Genomic DNA, 14,711 nt, shown 5'->3' with positions numbered 1-14,711 from the left:
CTACAGATCAGCAGGGTGATTCGCTCACCCAGTTAAGCAGCTGTATAGAACCAACCAATGTCAAATGAGCTTGTGGCTATCATTGAGTGTTGAACACTGAGTTAGCGAATCATCTGGCAGGGATGTATAGATAATATCAGTGTATATTGTACTAGCTTTTATATTTAACATTATAATTTTTTCAGTGGAGACAAGAAAGTTGAATATCCAGTTGGAGCAGATGTGTCATTTTTATTAGACTGTACTAAAGAAGCTAATTAGTATTGCCATCTGTATTATTTTAATGATTTCATTAAGATTAATTAATAATCTTTTATATTACAAGTGTTGACCACATTGAGCTGTTTTAATTTATTTTTTTATTGGGTTTTAATAAAAGTATCTTTAACTCCATGTTGATTTAAATTGGTAAATTGATTGGAAACAGGTATGATAAAAGTAAAAGATTTTTGATATCACTTCTCAATAGCACAGACTCCAGAATTTAAGGAATTCTATGTAATTCAGCAAAGTTACAGGCTTTTCCAAACAAACAACTTGATTAAGTTAGGACACTTTATTACCATTTTGACATGATATTTTAATAGCATTTGCTGCACAGAATTCTTAGAAGATACATTACAATAAAATACACTATTGTATACATAACACTATTGTCTCACATGAAATCTGATATCTTTTCACAAAGACCACTCTACAATGTTGCAGCAAAAATGAGTATCAATTCTTGTGCTCCTGGAAAATTTCCGGATACAGCTGTTTCTGTTGAAATCAGATATTTTCAAAATACCACTAAATTACACTAATATCAAAAGAAACATCAAAGTGTTACGATACTAACATTTGTTGCACACAATCACATGAAAAAAGGAAATCCCTTCACTGCATGTAAAATGTGTTTCAATACTAACAATAATGCTTCTAGTATCTATGTTTGTCTTTGTCATTTGTTCATGATAAACTTGAAAAATAACACATTTCAATTCACTGTCTGATTGGCAACACCCTCAGTTCACACATTTTTAGGTTTTACATTATTTTGAAATTTGTCCAAACTTGTGAAAAAATATCCATACTCTATGTTCATCATTTGTTCATTGTAAACTTGAAAAATAAAACATTTTAGTTCACTGTCTTTTTGGCAACACCGTCAGTTCACACATAATCAGGTTTTATATGATTTTAGAAATTTTGTCCAAACTTGTGAAAAATATTCATAATCATATTCATTAATTTTATCTGTCATCTTTTTCTTAATAAACCTGAATTCTTTTCAAAATGTCATAATATGTACTTTGCTTTATCATTAATTTCATCTAATAAGCCCAATCTATAATTTCTAATGTCTGTTAAGAAACTGAATTTTCTTGGTTTCACCACGTCAGTAATTTTTCTTCAATTTACCACCAGCAACTCTTGGTTATAGTCTTTGTCAGCCGGAAACTGGAGCCTGCATCAGCAGAGCGCGGGCAGCGTGGAACAGTGAGGGCTGCGGGGCCACACGGGACTGTCCGGTGCGCTCTGCCACTGGCAAGTGACACAGGTATCTGCGAAGTGCTAAATCACGTCTCGCGCTCAAACCGCGGGTGATTTCGCAGCCAGAACCAAATAATACAGCGCGCTGGCGTCTTCGCTTTTCTGTCGCCACCTACAAAAACGCATTTCACGTTTTACCATTTTGAGTTATAGTCCATACAAAATGACGTCTCACGCGCCATTTTAACTCTATGGGTCAGCTGTCATGTCAAGTCAAAAGAACGGTTTTAGTCTTTAATTTTATAGATTAAAGCAAGTACTAAAATCGTACTTTTGACATGATATTTGGCACAAAGTTAAAATGACGCGTGAGAAGCCATTTTTACACATCTATACATATAATAAAATTGTAGAAAAGTGGTGTCTGTACAATGGAAATATATAAAAAAAAAGTAGCAGGGGTTGTTATTATATCGATGCCGAACCCGAAATTGTAATTTTTTTTGTCTGTTTGTCTGTTTGTCTGTGTGTTTGTGCACGCTAATCTCAGAAACGGCTTATTCGATTTAGATACGGTTTTCACTAATATATTGTAGTAAGCTTCACTTAGGATGTAGTGTTTATTTCATGTCAATCGGTTCATAAATAAAAAAGTTATGTCAATTTAAAGAATCACGGCGCCTCGCGCCTGAGCGTCCGTGGCTATATAAAGCGCGAAAAGTCACTATTCCACGCGAACGAAGTCGCGGGCACAGCTAGTTATAAATAATTATAGTTATACTTTCAAGATTGCAAAGCAGAAATTGAAAGCAGAGTTGCAAATAACACTTGATTTCGCAGTTTGTTCATACACCCAATAATTTCTATGTAGGACACACTAGATAAACAATTGTGTTTTGATGGCTGCCTTATGTTAAGTTCCTCTATAACAAAAAACGTTGACTTCTACTAATATAACGATGATAAGGACATGCTTAGTTTGACAGCTTCATCCACACGATTTTATTTCAATTTGCTCACATCAAATGGTGGCACGCAGAAATAATATGAAGAATTAAAAAAAAATTAGATTTGTCTCCACGTTTTTACGTCTTTAAAAGTACCCATTATACATTAGCAATAGCAAATAATCTCACCTGAATAGCAGCCACTGGATGCAAATCATTGACGTCTGTTGGAATATCTGACTTCTGCTTGTCATCGTCATGTTTCCCGTTAACCAGACCGGGCTTATCTCCGTTGCCTGACTTTTTCTCCGTTTGGAGTGATTTGGCGTTTTGCTGCAGTATGCTCTGCACGGTGTCCTTGCCCGCCATCTCTATGGAGAGTCCGATTCGGGAGAGGACCCGTTCGGGCCTCCAACGGTCGCGCGCGCCGCCCGCGGGCGCGGTCTGCTCGCGGCGGTGCACGTCGGCGACGAGGCTCGCCCAGTCCACGCCCAGAGCGTCGCCCAGACCAGCTGAAATAGTTTAAGAAACTTTAACAACTTTAAAGAAGTACATTTGTAGGTTTGTTCCCGCTAAGTAAGCCGCTCTTCTCGGTAGGAACAGCATTCCGAACCAGTGGTAGATTATTTTGACGATTCCAAAGCACTTGTAAAAGTTTAATTGAATAAAAATATACGTGCGGGTGTGTGGGGCGTCCTCCAGACTCATACTCCGATCGCGAACTGGACCTGTCGCGTACTATAGGTAGGTAGTAGTAATTGAGAATGTATGGCTTGAAGAGAGACACAAGGTGCGACAGTACATACTCGAGTGCAACATAAATACCTCTAGTACGTTCTTCCTCCAATTCACCGTCAGATATTTCTTCGAAGTCTAAATTAGTGACGTCTTCTTCATCCTTACCCTCTTGAGATTCTTTTTCTTCACAAGCACCACTTGTATCCTGTTTAAAAAATATTGGCAATTATAGGTAGTTACATTGGTACCAATTTTATTTGTATATGGAGCAGCCTAAACTAAATTGATAGATCTAAAATAAATTATTAGTAGGACTATCATTTTCTACCTGATTGAGGCGAAACTCAAAAGGAGGGTTATGTTTTTAAACTATCTGTATATCCGTTCCTGTGTTCGCTCGTAATTACTCAACGGCTCAACCGATTTTGAATGATATGTTATTAGTTTCATCTTAATGGCGAGAGTGCCACTGGGTAAAATCAAAATGGCAGATTTTATGTGTTTTAATGTATGGGCTAAAAAGGTTCAGTGCAAACCTTTGGATCTGGATTGTTTTGAAAACTTTTTAAGTTACTTGTTAACATTGTTGTACATGTTGGGAAAATCTAAACTTTTAGATAGCTATCAGTTTACATCAAAATAATCACCAATATACAATGAATACATTTTAGAACCTTAGCTGAGAATCTGAAGGATACTGTTAGAACGCTATAAAAAATTATATTGTATAGTTAGTAAATATAAAAATAAAGTTTTTAGTAATTGCCTGAGTAGATTCTTTTTCTGAACCATCTAGCTTTGCTATACTTTCTTCAGTTGGCTGATCAGTTTGACTGTTTTCATCGATATTTTGATCCATCATCTGAAAGATAAACCTTTATAAGTAATCTAATAAGATATGTTTAAAAACTCATTAAAAATACCACCAAGGTGTGACTAACTTTTTCTATATAAATGGTATATTTTCAGAATCATAATGTACACTAGATTGATACACAACTTAATTTTTTTTTCATTTTTTCATCATTCCAAGATGGGCATGATACAGATATGATGGATTTGTCATAATATCATTTAGCTTAGATAGATATGCCTTTGCCGAATTATTTTTAAAAGAAATAGATCACACAATCGATTTATACTAATCTCCTTTCACAGTTGGGTAAAATTATTATACCTATCAATTCAATTCTTAATAAGGTTTTAAGTTTTAGTGCGCGCAAAATGAATAGAAATATTAAATGAGGCGTAAATCTGCACATTATAAAAAATAGACCTCAGCAAGGCTTCATTCCTTCAAGGTATTCAATCCTTAGATAGACTAGGATCTGCGTAAACCACCATATTGGAACTTCAGATTGGACTGTACGAAAATTCATCAGATACTTTTTGGTGACTCACATCTTCTCTATCCAAAATGTCATCAGGATCGTCGCTGATTTCACTCAAGTCATCGGGAATAGGAGGTTTTTCCTCCGAATCGTGTTCCTCTGGCTGTGTGGGCGGAGCTGTCTGCGTAGCAGGTGCAGGCTCCTTCGCAGGTTCCGTTTCAGTCCGAGGCGCGCGCCTCTTGTTGCCTTCGTTTCGTCCGTGCTCCATTCTTCCTCCGCGATTGTAGTCATCTGTTATTAACAATAGAATTCTATTAGTTAAGCCATGTTAAGATATTTTGCTACTGTCAATACTTTTATCTAAAATTACTATAAAAACCGGCCAAGTGCGAGTCAGACTCGCGCACCGAGGATTCCGTACTCGGGTATTTTTTCGACATCTCATTAACTTGCAGTGTTCAACATAAAAGTGTTCGGTACATATATCTTGTACAATGGTACAGAACCCTTCGTGTGCGAGTCCGACTCGCACTTGGTCAGTTTCTGGAATCAATATTGGTTTAGACTGAAGAAGAGTTCTGGCCGCAACAGTAATCGATGAGTCGCTAGTGAGTTATAAATATCTTACCATGCATACGACCACGATGACCAGGGTGACCACGGTGGTGCCAACCGTCCACATCCTGCTCTTTGTCACCCCATTCGTTCATCTAAAATAAACATTAAAGTTTGGTTAATCTGTAGTACAAAGAGCCATTCAGGAGAAAGGAAGAAGTTTGGCAAAAACCTAATGGTGTCGCCAGACACTTGCTACAAACAGCAAACAACAAGCACTGGCAAGTGTGTGGACAGGTGTTTGCGTATTCTTGCCAACGCTTGGGAGCGCTTGTCGATCAATCCGATTTGTTGCAAGCATAGCACTAGGCATAGCCAAACACTGTGTATAAAAAGTACTCTGTATTGTTTGGCGATGACTGTTGTATGTTGTTTGCCGCAAGCATCTGACAGCACCATAATAGGTAACAATCTTATGAAACGAGTCAACATACGCATACCAAAATGAGGATATGGGCATCCAAGAAATATATGGGATAGGATAAGGCAGGAATCTTGGGTTCTTTTACGGTGATCGATAGGTTCATTCCAATACCAGTATTGGTGATACCAACTAACCTAAAGAAAAATTTAAAAAGGTTAGGCAGTTTAAGGCCAAGTGGTTGTTTAATAGAAAGCAATATCCTACCACTAGTCGCAACTTAAGATTATAATAATATTCTAACGCAAGTTATTAGTTTTTAAAATTCATTACTTAACGCAAACTGGTAAGATTCATTTTTTAATGGTTTATTTAGTTAATGAGGTTGTCAGCTACTGAAATATCATTTTTAACAAAAATATAACCTTATCAGTCTCCTGTATCAAGGAACAAATTTAAAAGCTTGTGACTTGCAGTGGAATATCATTATTTCATAGCTCGCCAATTATAAGTAGAGACAGGATAATGTTTTTATTAAACTACCACTTGCGGCCGTCTAGACACTTTCAAAAGATTATTTGCATTTGATTATACATAACCCACCAAAAAATGAGTCACATTACCTGAGGATCGTGTAAAGGCCAATGTCGCTCCCGACCCCAGTCACCAGGGCCACGATAGTCTTCATTGTCCCATTCTTTATGGGGATGCATATAACCGCGCTCACGATCCATAGAAGATCGCCCTTCCCAAGAACGATCACGATGCGGTCGTCGGTCGTCGTAACCTAGAAAACGGTTATTATAGCAAAAAGAACACTGAAATAACAACAGGTTATTATTTATATTTATTTGTTTATATTTGTTGTAACAATAAAGACAAAAAGAAAGGAAAAGTGGACAGGGAAGCACTTATCTTATAAGAGATCTCTATCTAGAGTTGTAAAGGAAGTAGAATCGGTACAAAAAAGATAGAAAGTATTCATGAAAAAAAAAAACATGAAAATTATCATGGCCACTAACCCATTTCCATTCCTCTGGGGTCGCCCATAGACTCCCCATACATTCGATCATCATCTTCAGGGTAACCTCGCGGTGGTCCTGCCATATCGTAACCAGGGTCATAGTGCCTATCCCTGCCTTGTAAGTAACCAGGCGATCGTTCACCTTCTCGTGCAACACCGTCGTAACGATCGTCTATTCTGTCGTAGTGGTCATGACCATGATCGTATTGACGATCCATTGCTGAATCGAATTCTCCTTGTTCCCTTTCTATACTGTCCATCCTCTCTCTTTTGTTGGATCTGTCTCTTTCAATTCGATCTTGTTTACGACCGCCTCTTTCCGAATGCGTATCCTGACGATCTTTAGAAGTAGTCGAATTTTTGTCAGTTTCTAAAGCCCTGTTAGATATAGCTGCTAAGGCAGCTAATCGTTCTTCCGGCCTCGGAAGCAATCTTTGCATTGGTTTGTTTGGTTTTGCTAAACCCTTGTCACCTCTTCCACCACCCAAACCACGATCGCGGCCGCGTCGTTTTGAATCATCTCTTTTGCTATCTTTGTTTCTATCACGTCCTCTATCTTTTCTTTCGTGTCTATCTTTATCATCATGTTTATCTTTTTTTCTTTCTAAAGATCTGTCCTTGTGATCACGTCCTCTGTCTCTTTCTCTGCTAGCAGATCGTTTTCTGTGTCTCTCAGTACTCCCATCTCTTCTCACTTGTTTCTTAGGCGACACTGGCCTGCTTCTTTCTGAACTATCTTTCTTTCTAGGGTCTTTTGGATGAGATCCATGCTGACGAGGGGATCTCGAACGACATTTCTTAGGTGATCGACTGCGGCGAGAACGATCTTTATCACGCTCCTTTTCTCTTTCTTTCTCTCGTTCTTTATCCTTTATTCGATCCCTGTCTTTATCTTTAGTGGTATGAGGTGAAACACTTCTATTTCTTTCTTTTCTTTGTGGAGACTTAACATGTTTTGAAGTAGTTTTTGATGTTACGCTTTTCGAAGTTATTGGTGGTGTGCCACCTGATTTTTTACCAGGTGACAAAGATTTCTTACCAATTGCTTTTGAAAGATTTTTCTTTTTATTAGCTTCATGCTTTTTTATCAACCTACTATCATCTTTTTTAACATTAACTTTTTTTGATTCACTTTTATCTCTTTTCATTGAATCAGTTTTTATTAACTTTTTTTTGGAAGGTACATCACATTCCGATGATGAACTAGAGTTCCTTTTCAATTTTCCTTTTTTGGCTCTCCTTTTAGCATCCCTGAAATTTAATTATTTTTATGCAATATTTTAATGTAATAATTTCATTATAATGTAAAAAGTTAAATGCTTCTTTCTTTATGTACAAGTTTTAGCCGTACATGTACTGTTCCTACCTTTGGTATAGATACTACAATAAATAATTCTAAAAATGGTGTGAAGGCAATAAAAGCAAATTCAACGATACCAATTTCTTTTCAATGCCAATGGTATTTGGTCAGTAAATAAAAACTTAAATTTTATGAAAAATAAAATATTTTTTTATTAAGTAAGTAAAAAAATGTTTACTTACTTTTTCCTGTGTCTTGTCTATGTGATTTTAAAGATCCTGTTTGATTTTCTCTAAATTATTTTTGCAAGCGCTTTATATAATGAAAGAAAATGCATGCAAAACTAGATCCAGCAATTTGAGCTATATCTTATAAATATATCGGTCTGTAAGTCAGTTTCAATTTAAAATACTTATATATTGAAGATGGACCATGTCACAGGTAGCATGTGACAATCACTGAAGAGCTTTGTCATACCTTAGAGTAGCCTGTTGAAAATCATGAAGCAAAATCTCATAAAGAAGATCATTACATTTAATCCTACTTTATCATTCGAATTTTGGGTGCGCATGGTCATCAACCCGAATTAAGACGCTACAGAGCGCGCGAGCGAGAACTTTCACATGTGTGTTAGAAAGGGACAAACATCTACAAAGAAGGAATCGAATTTTCGCACTTAATGATTCTAAGTGCGAAAATTATTAAAATAATTTCACTAAATAAGAATTATTTAAAAGTAGCGATAATGCATATCTCAGTAATAATTGGATTTGCAATTTAATTTAATTATGTTACTAATCAGAATTGCTCAATAGATCCAAGGCAAATTTTTGTGATAATATTACACAAAAAGGCTGCAACACAATAATTGTTGCATCAATAGTCACAAGTCAATGCACTAGTGAGTCAAACTAGACTAAGGAAATCCTATACTCACTGCCTCTTCACATATGTCACAGAAAATATTGATATGTAAACAGAATAATAACATAGTTAAAGTTTTAGGTATAAGGGACTTATCATCACATCAAAATATTGTATTGGATATTCATTGACTTTCTTCAGCTTGTCATTTAAATTACACTAAAATCATTACCTGCCAGATGAGGATGAAGAAGTGCTGCCTTCTGAAGAAGACGACGACACACTGGACGAGCTGGAACTTCTTGAAGAAGAGGAGCTTGACACAGTTTTCTTTTTGTCTTTCCGCATGTCTTTATTAGAGTCCATTTTCAGTTGCAATTCTAATTCACGTTGCAACTGCTGTCGTCTTTTCTCCAGCACGTCTGTGTCCGCATATTCTAAGTCATTTTGGTCCCAGTTGTCGATCTCGCCGTCCGGGCTTCTGCCAGACCTGACAACTACAGTAGAATGCAGTCTGCTTTTAGGGTCATCCTTCAACACACGTTTCTCACTATCCTTGTTAGCCGCCCGCTGTTTGGAAGGACTTATCAAGGTGTGAGTGGACGCGAATTTGCAACTCTTGCCGTAAGCGCAGCTGCCGTGTTGAGCCCACTGCCTGCAATGTTCCGTAGTCGCTTTCTTCGCACTCGACGACTTCTTGGTACCGAGACGTTCAAACACACTTGGTCTATTCGAGAGGTCTTTTGTTTTCGGTAACTCGACAGTAATTTTTCTTTTTCCTTGTTTTGACATTATAATGAAAAAACATTGGTCTCACCGATAGCGTTTATTAGAGAAACACATCTCCTAACCCAAGAGAAGTATTTAGAAAGGAATTTAACGTAACCAATAGTAATGACTTATAATTCAAGCTTTGTTTATATTTAATTTGTTTTTAAAACTTCTCGATTATTGTTTGCTTTTCTCAAAAAAAAAATCGATCGCAAACCACAAATCCACAAAATTCTTTGAACCACAGACCAGGAATCTGGTTAGAACGCGATCAACCATAAGTTACAGATACGACCATAGACAACAACACAGAGTAATAACCTTGAACAACACTGCTACTACATTCTCTCGCGATTCAAGCTTTCGCGAGGCATACTACTTGCGCCACGCCCACTTGGCGTTTTCAGCCATTTCTGCTACAGCTCCCGGTCTTGATGCTTTCTCAATTTCAATAATAGATCGCCATGAAAATCATTAAAAAATAATCAAAGCCTTTGTCAAGCTCAAAAAGTGTAGAATCCAGGGCCGTAAATCCAATTAAAAAAACATTAGTCTGTGGTAATTATTTATTATGTCTGTGGTTGAAAAACGTAGTGATTACATACTCTTTGGTGTTGGTGGTTGATTTGTTTCAGGCCCGTGACACCTTTAGTTCTTTCTTAGCCGCAAAGCGCTAGTATCGCAACAAGCTGCAGCCATATTCTTTTTTCTAGTCGATGGCCATATACATAGACTCTGTGGCATACTATTCTCTTGTTAGAGAGTAGTATGTACCTTGCTCTGTGGTATATATACTGGGAAGCCATATTGTTTATTGTTGTTGTCTCCAAAGGTTAATAAATTATGGGAATTGTGGTGATCCCAATTAATTCCTGTAAATATAGGACTCAGTGCTTTGCCGAAGGCTCAATTGTTGAACAGACACGTATGCCAGAAGCACTTCGATAGACATCAGTTCGACAGTATGGGGTGGTATGGGAACCCGACGTACGCATGGTTATCTCTACTTGTTTACTGAAAAGGAAAATACTTCACGGAATTCCTGAGCTCATTAGGTAAGTTGATTTCATGTTAAAGATGTATTAAGCACTAGGTATTCCCTAACATAGTTTTTACTTTGTGCTTTCATACCATATTTCATGTGAATAAATTGTGTAAAATTCTTTTTTCAGCTGAACATGATTTCAGTGATCACAATTTTATTATGCTTTACAACCAACTTCAGATCAACAGAATTCAACATTCAGAAGATTCAACAGTATCCACTCAAAGTACATGAATAATAATTAGTGGTGAGTTAGTACAAAATTATCTGTCCTGTGTCTAGTAACTATTTTATTTATTCTTTGCTAACATTGCCTTAATTATGGCTAAAGTCTTATATGCAATACAAATATTGATGTGATGGTCTCCACGGAACCACTACTTTAACACTGTACTGATGTCCATACAGTAGATTTTATCCATACTTCCATACTAATATTATAAATGCGAAAGTGTGTCTGTCTGTCTGTCTGCTACCTTTTCAGAGCCCAACAGTTTAACCTATATTGACGAAATTTGGTACAGAGCTAGCCTATATTCTGGGGATCAACATAGGCTACGTTTTATCCCAGAAAATCAAAGAGTTCCCACAGGATTCCATAAAACCCATCATCCTCTTAGCCGATTTGTATGAGATTTGGTACTGGGGTAGCTTGCATCTAGTAATTGACATAGGCAACTTTTTATCCCTAAAAATCAAACACTTCCCACTGGATCTTTAAAAATCCTCCTAGTCCTCTAGTTTTAGTTTAGTTTATAGCTGTATTTTTTAATCAATCGGTTATATTATTATTAGACCAATTTTAATATGTAGGTACCAACTATCAGTCGTCTCATTAAGAATCCATGTAGTTTTTCATACATAATTTCTTGTTTATATAATTTAATTTTTCATTAATAAAATAATATTATTCCTTTACAGCCAATTTGACAACCAAGTGCAGGTATTTTAATAAAAGAAATGTTTATCAAAGAAAACAAGAAGCAAAGGCTATTTTCAGAAGGATCCTCAAAGATGACTTTTGGTAAATATATAAAGTGTATAGATTAAGAAGCAAGAAATATAAAACTGAATTTGATAAGTTGTTTTATTTTACACCTAAATATATGCAAAAAAAATAAAATTATAAAGGTACCCCGTTTCAACGTTGTCATGGGACATCACTATGCTATCGATATCGACATCGACACAAGGTCGGATTGTGTCCCAACACTTTTTGCGACACTAGCGCTATGCGGCTACAACGGAACTAACCGTTAACTTTTGCACTGTCCTATCTGTCTTTAGACTGTATATAGTGATCTGTGATTTGTTTTCACTTTTCTCCGAAGAGTAAATGTATTGCTTTTCTCGGCCAATTTACAGATAATTTTAAATGAAATTTGAAGAAAATAGCAAAAATAAATGGTTTAAAAGTCCCACATTTATTTCCTAAATCAAAATGCCTACGCTTGATGGAAAAGAAATCGATATTTTTTTCGTAAGTAATCCAATGTTCACCTACCTATTACTACAGTTACCTATACCAATTTTATGCATTTCCTGTTCTTATAATATTAAATGATAAATTCCTTCTTCTTGGGGCAGTGAAACATATAATATAACATTCACAACAGTTTGTCCCAGGGTTTAATCATAAATTTTATAACCTGATAGCATCCCATTAATTTTTTTATTAAATGTTACAGTCTGAAGAAGATTTACCTTATGAAGAAGAGATATTAAGGAATCCATTCTCAGTAAAACATTGGCTCAGATACATAGAACATAAAAAAGGAGCACCTAAACATGAAATTAATATGATCTATGAGAGAGCTCTTAAAGAATTACCAGGCTCCTTTAAACTATGGTATAATTATCTTAAAATACGAAGATCCCAAATTAGGGGTCGCTGTATAACAGATCCTGCCTATGATGATGTAAATAATTGTTTTGAAAGGTCACTCGTTTTCATGCACAAGATGCCCAGAATATGGATGGATTACTGCACTTTTCTAACAGATCAATGTAAAATAACTATAACTAGAAAAGCATTTGATAGCGCTTTAAGAGCTTTGCCTATTACACAGCATCATAGAATTTGGCCACTTTATCTGAATTTTTTGAAAAAACACAATATCCCAGAAACAGCAGTGAGAGTATTCAGAAGGTACCTCAAGCTATGTCCTGAAGACACAGAAGAATATATTGATTATTTAATTGCAATAGAAAAGTTAGATGAAGCTGCAGTGAAATTGGCTCAACTTGTCAACAATGAAAATTTTCAGTCCAAGCATGGAAAATCAAATCATCAACTTTGGAATGAACTATGTGAATTAATATCTAAAAATCCAGACAAAATTCACACCCTAAATGTTGATGCCATAATAAGAGGTGGACTCAGACGATATACTGACCAATTAGGACACCTGTGGAACTCTTTAGCAGACTACTATGTAAGGAGTGGTCTATTTGAAAGAGCAAGAGATATTTATGAAGAAGCTATACAAACTGTCACCACTGTTAGAGATTTTACTCAGGTTTTTGATGCATATGCACAATTTGAGGAACTTAGCTTAAGTAAAAAAATGGAAGAAGTTGCAAAAAAGGTTAGTCCTACTGAAGATGATGACATTGATTTAGAACTTAGACTAGCAAGGTTTGAATATTTAATGGAAAGAAGATTGTTACTTCTCAATTCTGTTCTTTTAAGACAAAATCCACATAATGTAGCTGAATGGCACAAAAGAGTAAAACTTTATGAAGGAAAACCTCATGAAATTATAGATACATACACGGAAGCAGTGCAAACTGTGGATCCAAAATTAGCTGTAGGAAAGCTTTACACCCTTTGGGTTGGGTTTGCCAAATTTTATGAAAGCAATGATCAAATTGATGATGCAAGATTGATTTTCGAAAAAGCAACACAAGTTAATTATGCAAAAGTTGATGATCTAGCTTCAGTGTGGTGCGAGTGGGCAGAAATGGAAATAAAACATGAAAACTATGAAGAAGCCTTAAAGTTAATGCAAAAAGCTACAGTATTGCCAAGCAGAAAAGTAGCTTATCATGATGATAATGAGACAGTGCAAATGCGTTTATACAAGTCTCTGAAGGTATGGTCCATGTATGCTGATTTAGAAGAAAGTTTTGGAACATATAAATCCTGCAAAGCTGTTTATGACCACATAATAGATTTAAAAATAGCCACACCACAAATTATTATTAATTATGGTCTATTTTTAGAAGAACACAACTATTTTGAAGAAGCTTTCAGAGCATATGAAAAAGGAATAGCACTTTTCAAATGGCCAAATGTATATGATATTTGGAACACATATTTGACCAAGTTTTTAAAGAGATATGGAGGTTCAAAACTGGAAAGGGCTAGAGATTTATTTGAACAGTGCCTAGAACACTGCCCACCAGAATTTGCAAAGTCAATATTTCTTTTATATGCCAAACTAGAAGAGGAACATGGTTTAGCTAGACACGCCATGTCTGTTTATGAACGAGCAACAACAGCAGTCTTACCAGAACAAATGTTTGAGATGTTTAATATTTACATAAAGAAAGCAGCTGAGATATATGGGGTGCCAAAAACACGACAAATATATGAGAAAGCAATTGAAACCCTTCAAGATGGTAAGGCTAGAGAAATGTGTATAAGATTTGCAGAAATGGAAACTCGCCTTGGTGAAATTGACAGGGCTCGAGCGATATATGCACATTGCAGCCAAATGTGTGACCCCCGAATCACTGCAGAATTTTGGAACACATGGAAAGAATTCGAAGTTAGACATGGAAATGAGGACACAATGCGTGAAATGCTTAGAATTAAGAGGAGTGTACAAGCTACATATAACACTCAAGTGAACATGATGTCAGCCCAGATGTTGAGTTCAGCAGCACAAGCAGCTGGCACTGTGTCTGATCTCGCTCCTGGAATGAAAGATGGCATGAGAATGCTCGAGGCCAAAGCTGCAGAAATGGCTGTACAAAGCAAAGGTAACATATTATTTGTTAGGGGTGAAACTCAAGGTCTTAAAGAATCTGATAAGGTGGTAAATCCTGACGAAATTGATATTGATGATGAACAATCCGAACACAGTGGTGATGATGATGAAGAGGAAGAAGTTGCACCTGTACAGAAAAAAGAAATCCCTGCTGCTGTTTTTGGAGGATTGCTACCTGAAAAGGAATAATTTAAGAATTTCTTTAATAAATTAAAATAAATATTATACTGTGTAATAATTATTA

At 36.2% G+C, this 14,711-nt stretch overlaps 3 protein-coding genes across 3 annotated transcripts in view; 2 read left to right on the top strand and 1 right to left on the bottom strand.

Moving 5' to 3' along the window:
- The window catches only part of LOC123864118 (probable alpha-aspartyl dipeptidase), a 1,843-nt gene extending 1,492 nt beyond the window's left edge, over positions 1-351 (top strand). The window contains exon 3 of the mRNA XM_045904359.1: positions 186-351. Within this exon, the coding sequence (XP_045760315.1) occupies positions 186-261 (76 nt within the window). The 3' untranslated portion in view covers positions 262-351. The remainder of the gene's footprint in view (positions 1-185) is intronic.
- The window catches only part of LOC123880907 (pre-mRNA-splicing factor syf1 homolog), a 22,442-nt gene extending 7,731 nt beyond the window's left edge, over positions 1-14,711 (top strand). Inside the window, exons 2-4 of the mRNA XM_045929314.1 lie at positions 3,513-3,516; positions 11,868-11,952; positions 12,161-14,711. Of these exons, the coding sequence (XP_045785270.1) occupies positions 11,914-11,952; positions 12,161-14,656 (2,535 nt within the window). The 5' untranslated portion in view covers positions 3,513-3,516; positions 11,868-11,913 and the 3' untranslated portion in view covers positions 14,657-14,711. The remainder of the gene's footprint in view (positions 1-3,512; positions 3,517-11,867; positions 11,953-12,160) is intronic.
- LOC123880882 (zinc finger CCCH domain-containing protein 13-like) lies at positions 542-9,680 on the bottom strand. Its single transcript, XM_045929260.1, has 9 exons — positions 8,889-9,680; positions 6,491-7,743; positions 6,092-6,255; positions 5,121-5,202; positions 4,563-4,783; positions 3,928-4,023; positions 3,249-3,366; positions 2,613-2,935; positions 542-1,648 (listed from the first exon to the last, which is right to left on the bottom strand). The coding sequence occupies exons 1-9, from the start codon at positions 9,446-9,448 to the stop codon at positions 1,433-1,435; spliced, it is 3,033 nt and encodes a 1,010-aa protein (XP_045785216.1). The 5' UTR covers positions 9,449-9,680; the 3' UTR covers positions 542-1,432.

Source organism: Maniola jurtina, chromosome 1, assembly GCF_905333055.1.
Source record: "Maniola jurtina chromosome 1, ilManJurt1.1, whole genome shotgun sequence".
NCBI lineage: Eukaryota > Metazoa > Arthropoda > Insecta > Lepidoptera > Nymphalidae > Maniola > Maniola jurtina.
The sequence above is the reverse complement of the archived record's forward strand: the minus strand, read 5'-3'. Positions and strand labels throughout refer to the sequence as shown.

Excerpts from the sequence above, each read along its gene's own strand:
- LOC123880882 (XM_045929260.1), bottom strand. The coding sequence starts at position 9,448 with ATGTCAAAACAAGGAAAAAGAAAAATTACTGTCGAGTTACCGAAAACA. Across the intron at positions 4,784-5,120 it reads TCATCGTGGTCGTATGCATG|ATGACTACAATCGCGGAGGA; the intron begins GTAAGATATTTA and ends TGTTAATAACAG. Across the intron at positions 1,649-2,612 it reads ATCCAGTGGCTGCTATTCAG|GTGGCGACAGAAAAGCGAAG; the intron begins GTGAGATTATTT and ends GCGTTTTTGTAG.